General features: G+C 39.8%; 1 protein-coding gene across 2 annotated transcripts in view; it reads right to left on the bottom strand.

Moving 5' to 3' along the window:
- Nucleotides 1-24,204, bottom strand: part of COG5 (component of oligomeric golgi complex 5) — a 139,224-nt gene that overhangs the window by 4,930 nt on the left and 110,090 nt on the right. For both annotated transcript variants that reach the window (XM_063308002.1, XM_063308003.1), the window contains 6 exons: nt 13,465-13,575; nt 13,081-13,143; nt 11,283-11,386; nt 9,034-9,271; nt 2,339-2,415; nt 937-1,063 (listed from right to left, as the gene is read on the bottom strand). In XM_063308002.1, the coding sequence (XP_063164072.1) occupies nt 937-1,063; nt 2,339-2,415; nt 9,034-9,271; nt 11,283-11,386; nt 13,081-13,143; nt 13,465-13,575 (720 nt within the window). The remainder of the gene's footprint in view (nt 1-936; nt 1,064-2,338; nt 2,416-9,033; nt 9,272-11,282; nt 11,387-13,080; nt 13,144-13,464; nt 13,576-24,204) is intronic.

Below are 24,204 nucleotides of genomic sequence, written 5' to 3'. Positions count from 1 at the left end.
CTTTGCTATATTTGGGAGAGACTGTGGAGAGGCTGGGAAAGGCATGGAAAAGAGAGCAGGGGTCGAGAGACAGAAGGGAAATCCATTGCAAACTTAAGTCATGGATGGCAACTTAACCCAGGGCAGCAAGAACCCGAAGAAGTTGCATTTCAAGTCATTCAAAGAGATCCTGCCTCAGTGAAATTCACTATCAATGAGGCTGGGAAATTCCTCTCACCGTTTCTCAGATTCTGTGTTTACCCCAGATTAGCAATAAAGGTACCTTCCTGAAATCTGTGTTGTTCTTGCCTCCTTAAACTTCCCTAGCTGCCCTGGGCTGGACAAGAGCATTCTTGATGCTACAGGCAGCTTTAGATAAGTCTGGAATGCTCCGTTTTTTCTTACTTGTAAAAGTATTTCTTTTATTAACAAACTACTTAACATAGAAGGGAACATAATGCAGAAATTCATCCATTTAGCCCTTAGAATATAAGGGATAATAAAAGACTAGCTTTTGAACAGCTTCTGCTTAGAAATGTTATATTATACCATAATACTTTTGTTAGGCTATAAGGTGCCTCAAGGCATTTTATTTTATTTTATTTTTTTGCTGCAACAGCTTAACACAATCCCCTCTATGAACGGTGAATAAATATTTCCTGATGGATTTCATTACATATTCAGGATTTATACTCTTTATTTCTAAACTTGTGATCATAACAATGTAAGAAAGGCCACTATTAATATTCCTCCTCTTTGGAAACAGCTTAGAAATATTATGCTGTTGGAAATTAACAGAACAGAAAACGCCTGCGACCTTCTTCCAGGAACTTATCAAAATTTGCCAAAGGCAAGCTGACAGTAAGCACACACTGTACTGGTTATGGCAACTGGAGAGAAATGTTCTCCCAGTGTTGATGCCATATTTCATAGGAAAGGTTTACGTAATCTTATTACCTGGAATGGGGATTTCAGTTCAGGCGGTGCCCTTGTAAATAAGAACTGGATGATGGTACTGAATGGGATGATATCTCCCACAGCTGGGCTATTAGAAATATGTTCGCTGGTCTGGAAAAGCATTGGTCTGGGGGAGGAGGAAGCATATATCAGAATGTTAAGACTTTCAAACATTTAGTAACAGAATGCTTGTCATGGTGGATGCCCATGTTACCATAGAGGCTGGGCCACGCAGTGCCCACTGGAGGCTAAGTTTAGTTTCTGCAGCTACCGTGTTCCCATAACCACATTTTCACTTTTTCCCATTCCCTTCTTGGAATGTCTCAGCCCTGGACCTCTCTGGGTGAAGGCCCTACTCTATCCAATGACAGCCTAGTCTCACATCTTGTTTATCGGAGTCTACTCTCTACCTACAAAAAGTCAGAAGCCAAGAATAGAATTCTCTTCTATTTACAGACAGTGTAGGATGAGAGCCATGTTAATCCATGGTAGCCAAAAATCAGAAGGAGTCTGGTAACACCTTTTCAGACTAACACATTTTATTAAAAGGCATCAGCTTCCATGAGCTACAACTGAGTTGAATAAGCCACCAGCCTCTTTCTGTGTGTTTTTTTATACTACACCAGTGTTTCTCAAGCTTGGTAACTTTAAGATGTCTGGACTTCAACTCCCAGAATTCCAGGTGAAGGCCACACATCTTAAAGTTTCCAGAGATCAGAAACACTGTGCTACGCTAACAACAAATCACAATATGTGAACAAACTTCTCATACTTTGGACATGTGATGCAAGGAGATGATGGACTAGAAAAATTAGGATGCTTGGCAAGGTCAAGCAAAGCAGAAGAGAAGACCACAGATAAGGTGGATGTCCTTGGAAGAGCTACTGATTATCATCAGTTGCCAGAGATTGAACCTGGCTTAATGGCATGTAACTAACAGCAACACAGCATGCAACCGTTTGCCAATTTGCTTCACAGGATTCATACTCCTCTATTTTTGAATTGGGTAGGTGATTGTTTGCAGTAACAACTTATTATTTTAATTAAACAATCCTCCGCCATCACATTATAAATTCTCTACTTCTAAGAGGGGGGAAAAGGAGAGAGAAAGAGAAAGGAGGGGGGGGGAAACCCTTCGTGTGACTACACAGCTCATTATCACAAGAACTGAGATCAAAAATAAAAGCAAAAAGGTACAATTTAGCTGACATTTGCATGGCAAATTTCTCCATGCTGTAGTCACACTCTGAATAAAACCTTAAAGGGGAAAAATGTAATTTGTTGGTAATTTACATGTGATGCTGCCAGAGGGTTTTAATTAAAACCCCTACAAATGAGAAGCCACTGATTTTTGTTAATGAAAACAACAGAATCACAGTATCAGCTGTTGAACATCACTTACCTGAATGATCTTAAAAGTCTGTAGGACTTTCCCAGATCAGAGACCCGTCTGCAAAGGGGTGCCACGGCTAACTCCATCTGTAAGAAAAATAGGTTTTGTTTTAATCCGCTAATTCAGAGTCCTAAAAAAGACTGGACAGAACCAATCTTAGAGGCAGATTCACCTGCTGAATCCCAGCAGTCTCTCACAATATTGCACTGTCCAGATCTGCTGAGAATACAATTCCCACAATTCAGAGTCAGCACACTGTCTCGGGAATTCTGGGAGTTGAAGTCCACACATCTTAAAGTTGCTGAAGTTGAGAAACACTGGTATAGCCCCTAGCAGATTTCATAACACCCCAAATAAGGAGTGCATTTGCCCCATGGATTAGAATCAATCGAGACTGTTATATCTGTTTTACTATAGGGTACTTTGCAGAGAGTGCCAAGCTAAGTATCTTACACCTCTTCTGCTGCAATTCCCAGGCCGTTTGGAACAATTTTACACTTCCTTATTTCCACTAGACAAAAATGATTCTATCGCATGTAATGTGGCAAAATTTTGCACGGTGGCACATTGAGTTTCACAGTAGGCAATCTCTGCATCAGCTTTTACAACAGCTGGTGACCAACAACTGAGCATAATTTAACTCTTACCTTGTTTGCATTACATGCTCTGTAACAAACAATTCAGTGGTTTACTAATTTTTTATCACCATTTCTAAAAGTTTGTTTGTTTGGCTTTGACCAGTAACAATAAAGTCTTTGTATCTGCATCGGCTCCATTATTAAAGCTTTACACTAAACAAACCCAGCATTTCAGATTGTCCCTGTGCCCTAAGCATACCTCCTGGAGGTATGTTACACTGCAGTGAGCCGTTCTCTTTGGTGGCAAACACGCAAAGTCTGTTGTGGCTAGAATTTTGCATGAGACAGCTAGTACTACAGTAGATACCATTCCATATGCTGTAGCACTTTGCTCTGTAGAACTTACTGAAATGGATAGCAAGTGGAGCAGAGATGCTGGAATGACGGGTGAGGGAAGTGGGCCAGATGGGTCTGCGATGGCAGCAGGGAGGCAAAGCGCCAGGCCAGTTGGGTGCATGGTGATGGCAGAGAAATCAAGCATTGCCATGCTTTCTCATAAGACCCACCTGGAGTCTGACTCAGCCAAAACCTGGAACAGCCAAAAGGTTCTGGGTTTTGGTTCAGCCAGTCTGCCACAGAGTGCTTGTTCTGTAAAAACAAAATACATTTCCCGTTTTGTGCACACCTCTAGTTACCAATGTTCCAGTAACTTTGTAAGCAGTGCATTTTTGGTAGCCTCATCAGCCACCACATCATTGTACTGTAATTAATAAGTGAACTGGATTCTTCAAGCTCAACTCCTGGTGACTTCATCAACACATCCTTCTCGTTTTCTGGGCAAGTGGTTTCGCCCTGTCTTCTTCTGGGATGTATTTTTGGCTTCCCAGTCTAGCCTAGAGAAATCTTGGGATTTCCTTCTCTCCACTGGAATTCACTCTGCTTAGCCTTTTCCAAGATCTGCCAAAGTTCCAAGTATTATGGTCTATTGAACACTGGTAAATTATTGTTCTTATCAGTGTCAGTTTCTACAGTCCAAAATCCAGAGGGGAACTTCTTAGGATAGTGTTTCTCAACCTTGACAACTTTAAGAAGTGTGGACTTCAACTCCCAGAATTCCCTAGCCAGCATAGCTGGCTGGGGAATTCTGGGAGATGAAGTCCACACTTCTCCTAAAGTTGCCAAGGTTGAGAAACAGTGCCCTAGGATGTAACTGATACAAGATCCATCATTCTTGAGCAAAAGAACTACAAAGAGAGATTTCCCTGAAAACTGCCAAAAAGAGAGATTCAACCCCATTTCCCATGGATTAAATATTGACATAGTTTTTGTACTACACCACCAACAATTAGTTCATCCAAATTATGACCCTACAGCTATCTCAGAATAATAGTCCATTAATTAGATGATGACCTGTGACTCACAAAAACTTCTACTGTCAAAAATCTGTTAGCTATTAAGATGTTACAAGATTCTAATATAGTTAAAGGTCAAGTAACAGAATCATATGGTTAAAAGGAACTTGGGAGACCCTCTACTCTGACTCACAATGAAGGATCTGCAATGCAGGATGCTGTGGTAATTGTCAGAGTTATTACAGTACAGCATCCTGTACTGTAGATCCTCCATGACGATCCAGATTCTTTACATACTTCCAGGGAAGGAGATTGCACAACCCAAGACAACTGAACCACTGCTGAGCAATTCTCACTGTGGGAAAGTTCTTCCTAACGTTTAGCTGAAAAATGCTTCTCTGGAATTTCCATCTGTTTGTTTGTTTTGCTACATGACATCTTTTTAGATATCTGAAGACTGGTATGATGGCTCTCTTACCTGTCTCTACTCTAGGCTACTCTACCCCATTCAAAAGTTTCACTGTTCTTCATAGGGTTGGATTCCTAGCTTTCTCACCATCCTGGTTCACTTCTTTGGACATGTCAACTCCTACTGGACAGATTGTGCAAAATATAACCTGATCCTGAATACAGCACAAGTATTATTTTAACAGAAAGTAAACACCAGAGTTCTTCCATTGGTCCAGCAATTAAAAAAAAATCAATCACCAAATCTTTTTCATTTTTCTTTATATTTTTCTACCCCCAAGGAAGATAATGCATCCAATCCCCCAGCTTATTGGTATTATTATTGTTGTTAGTACAAGAGGCAGGATATAAGTAACAAATATTACATTCTGACAAATCTGGGATGTATTTTCATTACAGCCAACAGAGATGAAATTACTTTTTGTAGTTAAAGAAAGTCTATTTTTTCTCTGCTAAACTCAGAACCCCTGCCTGAAGACTGTATTTTTGTGCCAGATAGTGAAAAAAAACCTTTGGTTTTCCTTCATCTGTTTCTGACTCCATCGTGTTCACATTTCCTTCTTTTGATCATACAGAACTACATGGCATTTAAAGGGCAAAATATGATTCCCAAACTAACAAAACTTAAAATACTCCAAATTACCGTAACCTTAGTGCACTTGGTTTTTGTTATTCAACAACAAAGATCCTAATAATGAATAGGTCATAAGGTACAACCATTCCTAGATAATGCCTTGCAGTATATATAAATGTCAAGAAAATGTCATTTTAAATTATCTCACTGACCTCAGCAAATCTTTTTAGACCAGCCCTAAATGGTGAAAATTGAGCTGTACGTTCAACATAAGTGATTGTTATCGCCTTTCAGTTTGAGCTTTCTACGTGCTTAAATATAATCATCCTGTTTTGTATTTTGGGGCTTATAATTTGCTTCCTTCACACTGTTTCAACAAGAGAGCCCCAAATATATAGATTTGTGTTTGTGTTTGTCTGTATGCGTATGTGTATACATAGCTCCCATAACATCTTAGTTAAAAAAGGAATGTTGAAATTAAACAAGTTTTAATAATACCCTTTTCCTTACAAATATATTGTTTATAAATCTTAATGGCATATACAAATATGAACTTGCATATTCCAATGGAAGAGAGTATCTGTAGCTCAGGGTTGAACTGTGGATTCTTGGTGCTCTCTGAGCTTGGTTGTTTGCTTGCAGAGTTTCATTACCCAACCAGGTGGCATCATCAGTGTGAGTCAGTTAAGAAGGAAACAAAAATATCAGAACACACCCTCTCCAACAGTCAACACCCAGATAAGCAGGGATTAACACCAGACAAACAATCAAGCAGAAAACAATACCTTAATCAAGGAACTACCAAGGAGCAAACCACACCCCCACCAAAACTGGCAGGGCAAGCTACTGTATATAAACAGGGAGCAAATCCCACACTCACTAGCACTGATGGTGTTCACACTGAAGATGTTACTTGAGTAATGAAATGTCTGCAAGTGAACAGCCAAGCTCAGAAAACACCAAGGACTCCAGAGAACTTGCATATGTTTGCCTGAATCTCTGGAATGAGATTTGTTAAAGAAACCCTTATAATCAGTGTAGCTTTCTCAATATTTGCTCTTGCTGAAATTCCTGTTTCGCAAAAATGTCAAAGGAAATTCTATTAGCCCTTTAAATGCCTTTTCATTACAAAACTCATATTCTCTGTGACCTCTTATTCAAAAGATTTTTTGAGAAGCTTTTTTTTTCAATTGTTTCTGTGTGACACGTGAGGTGGGAATCTACCAAACATCTCTTCATTCAAGGAGAAGGTACTTATTTCAGTATTGAAACGGAATGGACCTACCACCCACAAAAAAAACCCCATTCCTTTTGGATTCGCCGAACACCTTCAGGTTGCTCAGGTTAATACTGGTATTCCAAAGTACATAGATTAAGAAACTATCATTTACTTCTTCCATTTACAGATGTTGACAGCACAGTGTCTGTATACATGATGCAACATGTATGTATAAACTGCATTACATCCCGTACTATGAATATGAGTATGAAAACTGAATTATGGTATCATATTCAGTTACTGTATTTAGTTTATACGAGATCAATCATGAGCACAGTTCACAAATGTGAAAAGTCGTCGTCTGATTTAATTCTCTGTGAGGCTCAGCTGATTAGTTTAATCAGATAATGCAGATGAGCATCTCACTAACTTTTTTGTTTTTTTTTCTTTGATTGGAATTTTGGAACTAATGTCCTTTTGGAATCCATACAGGAAGTTCCTGTGTCATCTATCCCTCAACTCATCAGAAGAGTCAGCAGGAGCATAAGAAGTTGCTTCTTTCTGAGTAAGGCCTCCAGTCCATCTAACCTGGTATTACTAACTGCCAACACCTCTTTAGGGCTTTGGCCTAGGTACAGATCCAGGGACTTAACCTTTGACCTTCTCTAGGCAAAGCAGGTTTTACATTTGGGTGCATATAGTATTTTGTGCCCTCAGTAAAGTGTAAAAACATCTGCTCATGAAACATGTTCCAAATTTTAGCTCACTGAGAGGAGAGACACCCAGAATGGAGGAGTCAAAATGCAGGCACAGTGCATTATTGTGGTTCTTTCTGAAGATAACCAAATACTTTGCCCTTATTACTTTTTTTTTTAAAGTATACTCTGCTATCAACATCTGTAAATGGAACAAGTAAATTACAGTTTCTTAGTCTATAATTAGATTAAGTACTGGTACTGTGGAACACCAGTATTAACCTGAGCAACCTGAAGGTGTTCAGCCAATCCAAAAGGAGTGTTGTTGGAGGTTTTTTGTGGGTGGTTTCACTACTGAAATAAGTACCTCCTCCTTGAATGAAGAGATGTTTGGTAATTCCTTTGCTGTAGAAAAGAACCAGTGAGAAATATAAGAAATAAAAAAATACAACAAAGCAACACCAACAATCTGTAGAAGAAAAACTGAATAGTGGTAGGATTCAAAACTAACCATTCACTTTTTTTTTAAGTTATCTAAAACATTTTTTCCAAGTTACAAGAGATTTATGGAAACCTTATTCTAGTAAATAGTAACAAACACAGGGGGAGTTAGTAGCCCTTTTATGAACAAATGATATGGTGTCACTGCACTTTTGAAGAATAATAGTATTTTGGAAGGGCAACAAAAGAAGTACTAATAAACTTGGAATAGTAAATAAATCGTAATTGCCAAGCTGGTCAGTTAATTCCTGTCGCAACCAACGGATCAACATTCAGCTGATCCAAACAAAGCAGACCCTGCACTTGTGGGAAAAATGCTAGATAGGTAGGTAGGTAGGTAGGTAGGTAGGTAGATAGATAGGGAAAAGTAATAAATTTGGAAGGATAATAAAAGAGAGCCAGTTTGGTGTAGTGGTTAAGGCATCAGTCTAGAAACCAGGATACTGTGAATTCTAGTCCTGGCTTAGGCACGAAGCCAGCTGGATGACCTTGGGCCAGTCACTCTCTCTCAGCCCCAGGAAGGAGGCAAGGGCAAAATACTTCTGAAAAGCCTTGCCAAGAAAACTGCAGGGACTAGTCCAGGCAGTTGCCAGGAGTCAACACTGACTCGAAGGCACAAAAAAGAGTTTGTCATCACAACAACACATAGACTCTCTTTGTAACATATGAAACCTATCTAAAACAGCTGACAAAGGCTTGTCACAGCACAGGATGTGTCTGTATCATGGTTGCTGGCTTGAAATGGTCCCATGGTGGCCAGTCTAAAGCTCTCTATGGAAAGAACATCCAGCATGTTCCTTTACATCTGAAGCTCAGTCATCTTCACCAGCGGTCCTCCAAAGCTTACATGCATAACAAAAAGGCAAGAAGTGGTACCCTCTGGAGCATCCCTGTATGCATGTGTGCATCTAAAATGTCAAGATGGTGTCCTTGACGGCATGACCAAAGTCCTCCCCCTTTGTATAAGTGCATTATACATTCAAGGCATGTAAAAAAGGGCAGGGCTTTGAATGTGCCGTCACAGACGCCATCCTGACTTTTGATCTCCCTGCAGAGTGCCCCTGGGTATCTTTCAAGGTAATTGCCAAAAGCTTTAAGTGTCTGCTCTTCAAGTACGTCAATCAGATGTTAGCAGTTGTAATCTACGACACCAATAAAATCAGGATCTAGTTCTTTTTTCTTTAACAGATGCAGAATAGAATTATGTTTGGGTGAAGGACATGAAGCAGCAACACTGCATGGACTGATGAACAGTGTTTTCAATCCAGAGCACCTAAGGAGACCAAGTAGAATTAAGACTGATCATCCCTCCTTCACCTGAGCAAAGTCAGCCGCGAGCCGCATCTTCCCTCCTTCCCCCAGGGGCCTGAGCAGGCTGGCGTTGCGAATGAAAATCTCGATGGCCCTCTGAGCAATGGCCTCGGTGCTCTTGTAGACAAAGTCATAGCACTCAAAGTGCCTGAAGTAGTCATTCATGACCCTTGCGATAAACCCCTGCAGCTCTTTCATGTACAGAGAGCAAGGGACATCCGGCTTTCCTGAAGTAGGCAGTGACCTGCCAGACAAACAAAAAGGGGGAAAAATATTAATTTTCCGCTCATTTCCCTTGAAGGAGGTTTGTTACTATGTGGTTTTACTCTCACCCTGCAAAACATGAATGCAATGGTAAGATGAGGTACATAATTGTGACATATAAGGAGCTTTTTATGAAAGCTGTGTCTGAAGCATGTAATTTTGGTTTCTGGAACTATGGCATGACAAAAACTTATTCTTCCATTAGCCCATTATCCCCCTCCCTTTCCCAAACTACCACTCCCCCTCAAAAGTCTAGAGCATTTTCATCAGCCAGAAGCCTTAAGCTCTAAATCCACCCCCTAATTTAAAGGGCCCAGCTGTCAGTATAATTCTTCAATATCAGTTCCCATCATGGAGTTACAGTTTAGCCTGGCTCCAAATAACTACAGTTATTCTAATTCTGTAGCATGGATTATACATGGCCTCTTCAGCAGAGCAGGACCTCTCTAAGGGATGCAGTCACATTTCAAAGCAAATAAACACCATCCACATCTCACAGAGGCCACTTAGCAACACCTCTCAGTAAGATCTTTTGAAGTGTCACCATTTTAGAAAGAATTGAGGTTCTATATTTATTTCAACCATTTTTAAAACCGCTAAAACTATTGTTTGAAATCTTCATCTTTGGATAGTTTTTCTGACAGTGAAGGATAACCAGAGCTGAAACAGAATGAGGTAAGGTTGGGGGGGGAAATTACAGTATTCTTCAAGCTGCATTAGAATGATTTATTACACTGTCGAATCTTTTAAAACCCTCATTAGGCGAGACTGAGAGCAAGTATCTAGCAAAGTTTCTCAGAATCATGTGGAGAAACCCCACATGAACAAAGGTGAACCAAGGTTTGCACCGTTTGACTTCCTTGTATAGCTGCCTCACCCATTTAACATAGGAGTTTAGAGCACAGTGGGGAGTTCTCATCGTCAAATCTATTATAAACCTCAGCAAGGCCATTTCTGCATCCTACGACAGGTCCAAGTATCCTCAACATTTCCATATGCATGATGCAACATTGGCATGGAAATATAACCAGAGTCCTGCTGAACCAGATTAAAGTCTTAGCTTAAAGTCCAGTCTTCATCTTCTTCAATGGCAAATAAGGAACTCTTCATGGTGAGTTCAACTCCCAGGACTTCATAGACACGAGGAGCATCCTTTGCTCGGCAACAAATCAAAAGTGCTTTCTTTTGGGATATTTTTTTAAGTTCTTAGTTTAGCCTAAAGTTTTAGGATTTCCTAATGGTCGTACATCCAAATGCTAATCAGGTCCAACCATGCATATTTTTAGAGAACAGAAAAGGTCATCTAGGGTTATCCCCTAGTTGGGCCCTACAGTGGTTACTGGATGTCCGTAGAAGCCCAAAAGTAGCACATGTGCAAAATCATCCTTCCGCTCCTCTTCAGAGAAACATGGACCTGGCATTTCTGATCACTCTTAAAATCCTTTCTCCTTTGTCCAGCTCAGACCTGACATTCTTGCTCAATTTAGTAGACAAAAGAGAAATTTCTGGGACTGAAAGGCCTGATGAAGGCTATGTTCTCCCATTTTCAGAGACTTACCAAAACTAATTGAAACTCATTACCCTGGTGAATGTAAATGCAAAAAACTCATTAAAAAAAATCTGTCCTGTTTGTTTTCATACTGTTGCGAAGTTAAGCTAATTATACTACAATAGCCTTTTCTCCAAGATTTCTATGGAAAAATATTACAAATTAAATAATCAGAAAGAATCCTGCTTTTAAAAATGTCCTTCCTGGGTTTCATAGCCCCTGCCCCCCAGGTCACCCAGTTTTAGTTTCCAAAGAGACAAGTAATTAGCATAGCAGGCATCTCAGCAGCAGAATCACATCTATTGTCTTCCATAATAGATTGGAGCACAGCTAGATTAGTGTTTCTGTTGCAGGGTCACGAAGGCAAGGGAGTCTCAGTTATTCACACGGTGTGCCTCTCCTAGGCCTGTTAAAGACGATACAGGAGCAGTTGCTCTGTTACCCAGAAAAGTCTTCCTGATGCATAGTCATGATAATAGCTTCTATCGAATCGCCAACCGAGTCCAGCAAAGGTTGCACAGCATTGCCCATTAAATCATGGATTGTCTAGAAGGTAGAACCAAGAATAAAATACAGCTCAGAAAGTAACCATGTGAAGTAATAAGGACTATACTTCACGAGTTTCAAGGTATGATTACACTATAGAAGGATTCTCCGATTCTGAACAGTGGCGTGCGTATTTATATGTGAGTGTGGGTGTATGAGTGCATGGGGTCAGGTATAAAATGTACTGGGGTTCCTAGGAGGAAATTTCCTATTTCGGAGGAAGGGGTTGAACAAAGGCCAGCAAAAGCAAGATTCCTTGATAGCGGAAGGCATTTTCCAGAAACGTAGAAAATTATGGGATAGACATTTTTAGAAATTTCTACAAACGGAAGTGACTCACTCTGGGGGCAGCCTCTATCTGCATGGCTACCTTTTAATGTTTGATCTTAAAGAATATATTTAACTGAAAGGTGGCACTGGTATTTTCTAAATGGATAATTGAAAGTGTATGACATTGTTTTTTAAATAGATAAAGCATCTCCCACCCCTCTTGGTATGTATTTGCATTGGTCTATAAATTTAATCCTATTTTATCAACAAAAACGATTCATTCAACTTGGTAACACAGCACATAATAATAATAATAATAAAAAATTCATAGCATCAACGAGTATCAGTTAAGATCAGCTGAGTACCTGAACTGCCTTGCACTGAAACCAAGTGGATGCCAGGTGGTTAACTTTGCCTAGATCAGGCATGGCATGTGCCAAGACTTTATATGGAGGCCGTGTATAGTATCCATCATTGAAGGTTGCCCTTGTCCTCTGAGCAATGTACGTGTTCCCCCAACAGTGGAGGTTGGGGAAGAGGAAGAGAACACAATTAAATTTTGGTGTTCTGGGCGTTCTCTGGGTGTTCTCTTTGGTTGTTTTCCTGCAGATGTTTCATTACCAGGCTAGGTAACATCATCAGGGCATGAGAGAGTGGAGTTGGCTGGTTATTTATATATAGTGGCTTGCCCTGCCAGTCTTGGTTGGGGTGTGATTTCTTCTTTAAAAGATGCAACCAAAAGTCAAGGAAGGAAATCAAGAGCCCAGAACATATCCCCTCCAGCAGCCAACACCCAGATAAGCAGGAACCAGAAAAACAATCAGGGAAGAAATAAAGCCCTAATCAAGCAACCATCAAGGAAGAAGCCACACCCCCACCAAGACTGGCAGGGCAAGCCACTATATATAAACAACCAGCCAACCCTACCTTCCCAACACTACCTAGTTGGGCAGTGAAACATTTGCAACCAAGACCAGAGAGCACCAAGAACCCAACCGTTCAACCCTGAGCTACTTAAATTCCCTTTTATTGGAATCACAATTAAATTTAATTCTGTATGTTTACATTTCATTACAATTAATTACAGTTAAAATTATGCTCCCCTGCGAAATACTGAAATCATTTCCCCTTTGATAGTAATTTTTAAGATGACAAAAGTATTTGGGGGCTCCTATACAATGGCATGGACCTCTTTGCCAGTTGAAAACTGTTGGATCTAAGGATCCCACAGGCAAAATTTATTTATTTATCTGATTAGCATCCCACCTTTTATTCAGAAGCTCAAGATGGCATGCAAAGTACTCCCTCCTCCTGTTTTTCTCCACAGCAATGACCCTGTGAGGGAGGTTGAGCTGACAGGGAAGAAGCCTGTGGTGCGCAGCAAGATTTAAATCTGTCTCAGTGACTTTATAACACACACCTACCTTCAAAGCTGCACTAACAATTTCTTCCGAAGCTGTTGGAAACACACTTTGGCTGGAGATAACCTAAGAAAAATACATGGAGCAATGTTAAATTGTGCAGTGAGGTCTGAGTATAGCCAATCTTCATTTTACTGATTAGCTACGGAGGGCCAGCTGACCTACCAGCTGGGCCTACAATAAAAATATGTTTGGTCCCCTTCTACATCTGACTCCCCCAGGATGCCAAGCAGGAATATCTAATTCTAACAAGTACCGGTGAAATACAAAGACTGAGCTCCATTCTAATGATCACAGAAATTATTTGAGAAGTGGTCAATTCAGTTCAGGTGTTTGGAGTGCTCCGGCTATTAAACCTTTAACTTCATAAATATCCTTGGCACTTACTTTTAGAACTGACTGGTGCAGTTTATAGAGTGAATTCACTACAGCCACATTTCTTCTCTGCCCTTCAGTTAATGGGCCAATCACCTGGCTAGCTTCTCCCTGGGTAGACAGCTGCAGCAAGCAAATGAACAAAACAAATTATTTCATTTGAAGTACCCAGATTCAGATACAGCACTTCCTTTGAAAAATGGAAGGAAAGGGGAAAAGAGAACGTTAGTTAATATAATTTTGAATTCCCAGCAAAAAAATCTCCTGGAGTTGTGGTCATGACTTCGAAGAAAGCAGCTTGCATGTCCTTCTTTAAGTTGCTTCTAGCTTCATTCCTTCTGACAAGGAATAATTCTCTACATCTATTTAGGTAAACAAAATCACCTTCTGAAGAGTGAAAACTAATGGCTGTTTTTCCAGCAGATCAATACTTTGGAAGGCACTGAGAGCTCTTTCTTTGAAATGACACCAAACCATGATGAATGGAGAACAGGATATCCTTTGAGCATGTCCTGGTTCTTCTTGATGGTGCCCATGGCCAGAAAAATAGCACGTGGTGAAGTGAAACCCCCCGTGTCAACAGCCTAACCACATAACTATTTCTTATGCATTTAGTACTGGGAGTACAACTGGAAACGCCAAACTTAGAAGCAGCCTATAGGTCTTCCTTGCATACTTAAAAATGGACTCAAGCATTCCTAATACAGAAGAGAGTGGATCAGTGTCAAAAAGTGTAATAATAACTATCAGGGCAAATCCTAAAAGCATCTTTAATAAATAAAGCATGATTAGTCTTTCTCAAATATAGGCATGGAAAATAAGTCAGAGGGCAAGCAATATACAGAGGTAACCATTGTGGAAATAAATATTTTGCTTTCTTTTTAGAACACAGTCTTGTTTTCTGAAGGGGTGACCTGATATAAACCTGTCTATCTACTGCATCCAGACAGAAATGACCTCATTTAATCACAAACAGCTTTTCCCCAGAAGAGAATATATTTTAGGAGTGACTGTGGGTGCACCATGCTGGCAGCTCAGGACCTTTGTCAGATGCTTAAAAGGAAAATCCACTCAGCTATAAATAGGGCACTATTATTTCCAGAGGCCTTTTTCTTTCAAGGGCCAGCAATAACTTTACACTCTTTTAAACTCATCTCAGATTATTCACCTGAGATTTCTAGGCAAGAAACAATGCATCAAAACAGAATGCTTCCCTATGCCCCTTGTTCTAATCTTCTTGCAGCTTAATACAATTTCTTCCACTAACCTTCCATTACTGTATTCCACCTCTTATAGTGAAATGTTAGGACAGATTTTGCAGCAACTGCATGCCTGAATTTAATGATCCAGCTAGTGTAATTTCATTGGCAAGGACGCCCTTTGCAATGAGAGGCTGGTTAAACCTCCCTGTCTCCCCCAGCCTGCTTAGTTTTTGCTTCAAGTTTTCATCTTGAATTTGAAAAACAAAAAAGTTGTAGGTGGCAGATTTTTTAAAAAAACCCTATCATTTCATGAACACGTAATACCATTTAGGTCAAGCACTTCTCACAGAGAATTAGGAAGCCCCTAAATACAATACAAGTGCTTGGATCCCGAATCTGTCCTTTGGAGGAAGAGTTTTTCATTCATTCATATCACAGGGTGTGGCATAAGAGAAGAGGTAACGTTCATCAAGTCCTTCTCTTTCTCCTGCTATAAGGGGTAAAGACACACTCCAGTTAATCTTGAATCCTCATATATTCCAAAAGACCTGCCCCAACCATCTGGAGCATATTTGGGGTGGGAAAAGGGCCTGCACAGGAAAGGCCAAACAGATTAAAATTGGCCCCTATCCCCAGGATATACGTGGATACAAATATTTTGCAACTGGTTTTACAGCTCTTGCTATGCATGGAAGTATTATGTTGCTGAAGTTTATTATTAAAAGATATATGGGAAATTATTCCTTTGATTTATATCCTCCCATCATTCAGGAGCTTCAGAAGATGTACGCAGTGTTCCCTACTCCCATTTTTTCTCAGATGGGCTGGGCTGGGAGTGAACAACTGGCCCCAAGTCACCTAGTGAGCTTCTGTGACTGTGACTCAGACTGTGACTGAGGACAGACTCAGACCCGAGTTTCTTTGCTCTGAGTCCAACACCTGAACTGCTAGACCAAACCAGCTCTCAATTTATTTATATCTGCAATCAGACAGCCGATGAGGTTTAGTTGTTTAGATGTTTAAGACCAATGGAATGGACCCCACCAAGCCGATCACTTGGTCACTGAGAACAATGGCATTGTAGCTGGAAGTATCAGGATGAACATACCTGTATGAGCATAGATTTTCATGGTTGAAGGTATCTGGAACACTAATCACATGGTCCCTGAACTTATGTAACAGAGCTACTATCTTAATTGCTGTTCCTTCCCTCTTGCTGTATACTCATCCCAAAATAGAAACAATCCAACAGCAATGGCAGCCTGCCATCACAATATATCAAGCAGCTGGCAAGAAGGACAACAATGTCCCCAGGTCACTGCACTGCTTGGTGGACAGCTGATTTTCATCTTTCCCATCCTCCACAATGCCAACCTCTTGGTTTATGTGAAAATCCATATCTAGTTAAAAAAAAAATGAATAGGGTCTTGTAACAGAGTCCCCCCGTAGGGGAGAAATGGGCGGTGAATAAATTTATAAAATAAAATAAATAAATAAATAATGGAGTTAGCAGAATGGTGCTTTTTAAATCATAGGTGAAAGATGTCTGCTCCTTCTCCTGTCCTTCTGCTGTTAAGAGGCTCTCTCTGAAGAAGATAAACAGAATCAAGTCAACCACAGAGGGGTGAGATTGGGCACATTGTTTTCTGCTGCTAGACACTCATGGAACAGAACCTGTGCAACAGAATCACATCCTCTTTTTGAAAGCTAATACTTTGATATAGGAATGCCCAGAGAGAAGATTCTCCCCTCTTGGACCCTGAATGTCCAGACTCAAAGCCATAAATATCTTTAGATAACATGATTCTCGTAATAGACAGTAGTCCCGAATGGTTAAAACACTGACCTAAAGCAATCCACCAGGAACAGAGAAAACTGGTGACAGCTATATATTTCAGATGAAGAGGGGAGAGAATGAAATTTACACAATGTTTATAATAGTATATCATATTTTCCAAGTGCTCAAGTACTTGATGTGTGGTATTTGCCCAAGAATTTTATACAAGAGAACTGAGCTGTTTTGATTTTGTGTGACAGATGGGAGACTGAAACAGTCTGCCAATAATAGGGTGATGCCTATAAGAGGATGATGCAAACCAGGGATGACCTTCCAAACCAGAAAAAGCTGTATTAGGGTTTCAAGGAGCCCATCCCAACTGGCTGGCAGCAACAGTGTAAGCAGAAGGCTTGCCTTTTTGCACAAGCATCAGAAGGCCCAAGCTGCAAGGCAAGTAGCAAGCCTGCACAAGTCTCAAGCTGGAAAACTTGTGTATTCACTGTTTACAATGCAAATGCTTGATACGACAGCAATGGCATCAAGCAATTCAGCTTTTTTAATGCCTATCTGGGCAGAAATGGTCGTAAAATTTAAATCCTCGGGTCAAAAATACCCCAAACTTGGGTTATACACAGTTTTGTTTTGTTTGAAGATGGTTTATTTGTACTGGGTGACCAGAAATCTTTGCAATGCCCTTCATCAAAGTCACTTGTTAAGAAAAAAAGAGAAACCTCCTAAATGCAAATGTTAATTCAGTGGAAAACTGTAGAAAACCTCCCCCCTTTTGAGTAAGATAGAGGCAGACCCCCCCCTCCCCAAATGCTCCAAGAATCAACTTGCTGATGGTGGCAAGTTAGGCTATAGTGACCAATTCCAAAACTTCTAATTGTGTTAGCAGCAGTTAACAAATACGCCTGTGAAGGAGACTCCTCAAGGTGAATTATGAAAGAGGCATTTGTTTGCCATGCCATGGTGCACAGTCAATGGGTGTCTGCTTTAATTAGAAAACTGTATAGTCAGAAGTTCTATTAAGACCCAAAGCTCTAGTTACTAACCTATTTGCAATTTTTGCCATGAATATCTGAAAATCTGTGTCAATTGATACTTCCAAGGGAAAATATATTAAGTTGATACCAATAATAATCTGGTACTTCAAGCATCTCAAAGGAGTGAAGGTAAACATTTTGAAGTTTACCACAACATGTGGAGAAATACTCAAGGCCCTTGACAAATATAATTTACAAGAAAAAGTGGTAATATTTGTACTGTCAGCACAAACTTGAAACTTCAGTAGTCAACAAAGAGCCGGAAAAGACAGTATTTTCTGCTAATTAAAAGAAGTAATCCCTTGGATTGGAATGGGTGATGTAACCTGCATTGTCCGCAATGCAATGCATGCTACTACTGACAGGCCACCCCTTCACACTGAGCCCTTTGCTATCACGGTTTTCAAGTACTTTGATATTTATAAAGTCAGGATCACATGTTGAAAGGTTTATGTTGTTGTTGATTCAGAGTATCAGCAGCTTCTCAAGACAAACAAAGCTTGTTAGCTTTCTTGGAACCCTGCAATGAACAAGGTGCTGAAGCTTTTTCCAGCTCTTAAATCTTACTTGATCTCCCTATAAGGGGTCTCAACAGCAATTTCTGTGTTCTTCAATGATGTGATGAAATCTGGGCTGGATTTCCGCACAATTACTTTTTTCCATTTAATGAACTATTAAAAGCTACAGAAGAACAACACACGAATGTGATAGATGTGGTCACAAACTGATGGATTCGAAAGAAAAACCAACTGAAAGGAGAATTGTGTGTTTCATGGACCTGCAGGTTAGCATTCTTCTTACTGAGCAAGGAGCCCCACAACCATCTTAACTCCAGAAATATTCTCACTCTTTCTATGCCAGTTCTAATGCTTACCTAGAGGAATGGGGGTCATGTTTTAGTGAACTGCATATATTCTCAGGGACCCAGAAAGAGAAGATCCCAGCTTGGAAGAGTCAGAGGACACTCCACAGTTTGCAACTGCAGAATTGAAAAATCCATGAAACACTTATATGATGAACTGACACATATAAAGAAATAGTACAGTGGGACAAGGGAAAATTGGATGAGCAGTGAAAAGGAACCTTCAGCTATTTGGGAAATATGGACATTATTTATTTATTTTAAAAAACTGGTCTTCCTAATACAATTTGCTATGTGCATGTATGGCATGAATAAATCTGTAGATTTTTTCTTCCACAATAATATGGGAGACATGAGAGAAATGATATGGAATTGACAGCTCTAAAATCATGGCTTATCTTGACAATAAACTGCTGAATCTGACAGTATACTTTTAAAAAGCAGAACTATTCCTCAAAACATTCATTCTCAAAAGCACTTGTCAGGGGAATAATCTGGAACAGTGATTCTCAACCTTTTTGTGAAGTATGATGCACTAATGAAAAAGTAAAATCTGATCAACTTTTTTCTTTTTGTAATTTTTGCCCAGGATACTTGGGAAATTGAGTTATGGGCTATATAGGGCAAAGGGTAAAGGTTTCCCTTGACATGAAGTCCAGTCGTGTCCAGTCTAGGGGGCGGTGCTCCTCTCCGTTTCAAAGCTGAAGAGCCGGCGTTTGTCCGTAGACGCTTCCATGGTCATGTGGCCGACAGGACTACATGGAACGCAGTTACCTGCCTGCCGAAGCGGTACCTATTAATCTACTCACATTGGCATGTTTTCGAACTGCTAGGTTGGCAGGAGCTGGGACTAGCAACGGGAGCTCACCCCGTCACGCGGATTCGAACCGCCGACCTTCCGATCAGCAAGCTCAGCAGCTCAGCGGTTTAACCCGCAGCGCCACCGCATCCCTATGGACTATATACATATGTACAAATTATATGTGTTTATTTTTTTAGTCTTGTAAATCTGGTTTGCCCATGACCACCCAGGGATAAAATGTCTGAAGTGATATCTGAATCTAAGGCATTCAAAATTCAACAATACTGGATATAAATGTATCATTTATTAAATCTTAAAGAGATTTACCTTCTGAAGAAACACTGTTTTTGTAATGTTATGGTTTACTCTAAATAAATTAACTGTTGATATTTGTATTTATTTATTTATTACATTTATACACCACCCATCTCACTATAAAAGCGACTCTGGGTGGCTAACAAATAGAGAATCATAAAAAACATGATAAAAATACAAAAAATGCGAGAAATATAAGAAGGTAAAGGGGAAAACTAAAAGGTGGAGAGCGCGTCTTCAAACCAGCAACCACCCCCATTAATTTTATTGGTTACTGAAAGATATTCTATGCAATTATAATTATTCCTTAATATTTTATCTAATAAGTCTCATTATGAAATGGTTAGAATTGCTACAGCTCTTAATGGATTTATATGCATCATGAATACTGTGGGTATGTTAATGGCAGCAAAAAGGATAACTAAATACAGCTGATTTCACTTGATTTCAGAATATCTATTACAATGTGTAAGAGGATGTAAGAAACTACAATTATTGGACTTCACTAGCCATTTAATGGATGTTGCTCCTAAACTGAAATGAATAAAAAAGATCATAATGAAGCCTGTTCTGAAAGATCCAGCACTGTCCTGATTGTGGAAGAGCTTCATCTAAGGCAGTTTATAGCTGAACTGTGTTCTTAGAAAACCACATAAAAGGTGAGGCCACATAAAAGGTGAAACCAAGGGGTGGGCCCCCCAAATATTCAGACTGAGAGTACATTCAAAACATGCCCCTTCACATTTTGAGAGTGCACGAAAAAGTGCCACATTTATTTTCTCTTATTGTTATTTCTGGGTATATGTAAGTATGCACTGTAGTAACTGGCACAAAAGTTTTAGTTTGGAAGATTAATGTTTGTCTTGTCATTGCCACCTAAACTATTTTTTGAATACTACGGCAGCTTCCACACTCAGTCTGAATATTCTTGTGGACGTGGATGTGTGGACTACCCTGTATTTTTGCTTTCAGTTTACAGCTTAACTCTTAACCTTGCTTCACAGTAGCTAAAACAAGACCGTAAATTAGGCATGTAAGCCATAGAAATGGTCCAAGTTTTTATGTACCAAGGAAACTAGAAGCAAGAGTTCCAAAGATTGACACCACAAAATGAGTTTGTTTCTCTCCACGTCGACTCTCCTTTGGGTTTGGGGGGCTTCTTCTGTTAACACACAAACATTTTTCCCCTTACAGATTTCACAACGTTCCAGGTTGGAAGACCTCTGGGTTAGATGTTTTCTAGTCATCGATTGGAATTTCTCCCCTTATCTTCTCTTGCCCAGTGTCTCTGAATTAGACTGACTCATGAGGAAGCTTCACATGTAAGATGGTAACTGTGAGCCAGTGGTAAAATGACGTTGGGGTCGCGCTGCACAGCTCAATCAAAACAGCTACTATGGAAAAGGCAAATTCCGTGATGCACTGTACATTATTAGGAAAAAAATAAAAATAGCTACCAATATTAAAATACCTTTATATACATTTATGGTTTGATCACACTTGGAATATAATTCTGTTTGCTGTACTTCAAACAGTCTGTTGTAACTCTAGAAAAAGTGAATATAAGGGGAAACAAAATATTTAAAAACCTGAAGTAACTCCATTTGGGCCTTTTTAGCTTACAAAAAAGACGCGTAAGGAAGAAACCTGATTGAGATATATAAAATTATGTATGATGTGGAAAAAGTGGAGAGCATTTTTTTCTGCTTAGGGATGTGTATAAAACGTAAAATGTTTCTTTTGTTTTAAGCTTGAAACAAAAGGGCTCCATCTGGAACATTCTGAGTCCGTCCACAACCTGGTCCTTTGGGTCTTCCAATGGTGCACTCATAGCCACTGTAACTGAGTCCATCCACCTTGCTGATAGCCGCCCTCCTCTTCTCTTTCCTTTTGACCGGACATACCCTCCATGCCAGTGGTTTTGTGAATAGGCAGTGCTTCCCTATGGCAGATGTTTTATCAAAGTTCCAGTGACTTAGTCCCAAATCTGCCCAATCTTCCGCGACTGATCCAAAGCCTCCTCCTACTGTTTCTTCCATACCAGCATTACTGGGATGATAGAACATGGTACATTCATCATCAAACTGTGCTGTCTCAGGACAGGTTGAGGAAGGTTACGTAGTTGGAAGTGTTTCCATGTGACAAAATTTCCCCAGGTTGGGAAGCAGACTGTTTCTGAACTGGCTGGCATTGAAGTTGGATGCACTGGCTCACAATCCTAGGAATGTAGTGCTACTCATAGGGTATGGTTTTTAGAAAACGTTCTTCTCTTCGTTTAATCAGAAAATTGTTATATAATATTACAAAAACAGCAAGCACAGTTTATAATGATTTCTTGGGTATTAGCACCAAATGGATTAAACAAGTGATCCTGTCTCTTTGTCAATGAAGGATTGTTCCCCAAATTATGATACAGTACTGTGTTTTTTTTAAACTCCTTCATTTTTTGTTATGCCTGCAGTTAGCTCACAGTGTGAGTGGTAATATAAGTACTGTATGTTCTTTTACTTTGATGCTATTTCTGCTAAGCTTCACGTGTGGGTGGACTGAAATACACTAACATGCCCACCTGCTACACATAGATAAATGTGTTGAACTGAGAAGACAAAAATTTAGTTGTCTAGAAATGAAGGACAGAACCTTAAAAACCTTTAATACTCTCTAAAAATAAGAGAAAAAGAAAATAAAGTTGTTGTGCCACTATATTTAAGTAAAACCTCTTTACTATTTTTGCTAGTGTCTTTAGCTGCTTTCTAGTCTTCTGTAACAGATAAATGCCTGTTTTAATTGAAAAGAGAACATTTAAAATATATATATATATTGAATTAGTGTCTCATTTGTCTTAGTACATGGGAACATTTTCCAAGATGTAGGAGTGAATATGACCATGAATCAACCAACCAAGATGGTAACATTTTAGGATTCTGGGCTGCATATAAAGGTAAAGACTCCCTAAAGTTGAACCCCATGCCTGGTGATCCCATGAACTCATCCATGTAATTTTCTTGACTGCCTTGCCATCCTCTGAGATGGCTCTCAGTTACCCAGGCTCCTGATATTTCTTAGTGGTTTTCCATCCATGTCCTCCAAACTTGTTTAGGTTTTTCAGAACATCTCAAGTCGTCCCTCAAAAGTCTTGGCTATGACCCACCAAGGCCAGATTGTCATTTTTAATATGGCCAAATGGAAAAAGTGCTAAAAAGATAGAGGGCAAGTCAATTTTACTTTTATTTGATTTAAAAGTATTTTTGTCCTGGCCCAACCCACTTTGTTGCTGTAGTCCCATTCAGTGCCACCAAAAACCCAAAATAACTAGTGCATCCTAGAATTCCTGTAGAACTTGTATAATAGAAAAATTCCTTCTTCCAATTAAGGATGATTTCAGGAGCCACACATAACCCTTTGGCAGTTCAAATGAAGCTCTTTTTAAACTACTTTTTTAGTTTTTATGTGTACAAAACTCATTTTTAAAACTTAAACAAGAGATAATATAAAGTAATATAAAGATAAAGATAATCATAAACATTATCATGAGGAGAAATACAGCCATCAGTCTTCAATATATCAATTCAAAACCATATTTTAAGAGCCAAAGGTAACTTGTTATGTCTAACATTAAAAATATCATTGATATATGTTGACCAGATTTGACTAAATTTATCTTTAATTTTTTGCTGTTATGTTAATTTTTTCTGCCAATGCAATTTCAATACAGTTGCTGAATATCACTAATCCAATCCAATACATACTTTAGATTTTTAGTCTTCTCAGTGTTTTGCAAAAACAAACCCAGTAGCTAGCAGCAAAGAAGTATGGACAGTAAACAGGCAATAGGATTCACTGTAAAAGATCACTGGCCATTTCCCCCAATTTCTTCAAAAACACTTAACTAAGAATGCTTACTGGCCATTGCCACCAGAGATGGTAGCACATACCAACTTATTTACACCTCCACCAGCATGTTCTGAGAAGACTGAAATGAGTTGACCTTGCAGCGAATTTTAGCCTATTGTGTAAGCCTAGAAGGGAGAAAAACATAAAAGGAGCTTCCTAAAAGGGATGGATAATTTGGGAAGACAGAGAGAAAACTGCTGGCTGGCAAGAATGGAAGGAAGCATTTAAACTGCTTGGAGAGAAGAGAGCAGGCTTGGTCAAAAAGGAACAAGCAAAAGTGGGGCAAATAAAAAAGAGAGAAAAACTATCAGTCCTAGAGATGTCAAGAAGTTGATGGCTCAGGCCATCTTGCCCTGTTTTGAATAATTGTAGGTACTTTCTAAGGGATGCAGTGGCGCTGCGGGTTAAACTGCTGAGCTGCTGAGCTTGCCAATCGGAAGGTCGGCGGTTCGAATCCGCATGACAGGGTGAGTTCCCGTTGCTAGTCCCAGCTCCTGCCAACCTAGCAGTTCGAAAACATGCAAATTTGAGTAGATTAATAGGTACTGCTTCGGCGGGCAGGTAACGGTGTTCCATTTAGTCATGCCGGCCACGTGACCACGGAAGCGTCTACGGACAAACGCCGGCTCTTCGGCTTTGAAACAGAGATGAGCACCGCCCCCTAGAGTCAGACACGACTGGACTTAATGTCAAGGGAAACCTTTAACTTTACTTTAGGTACTTTCTAGGAGTTGTGTCCAACCTCTGGAACTGTCATCCACACCTGTTTCTTCTCTATCCAAGTTGCATAGGCTTCCCAATAGAAAGGAGGTCACACAATTGAACGCCCTTTAGCAGGGTATTATATCAGGACT

The sequence above is a fragment of the Candoia aspera genome, chromosome 7 (genome assembly GCF_035149785.1).
Source record: "Candoia aspera isolate rCanAsp1 chromosome 7, rCanAsp1.hap2, whole genome shotgun sequence".
NCBI lineage: Eukaryota > Metazoa > Chordata > Lepidosauria > Squamata > Boidae > Candoia > Candoia aspera.
Note: the sequence above shows the minus strand (reverse complement) of the source record. Positions and strands in the feature narration are given on the sequence as shown.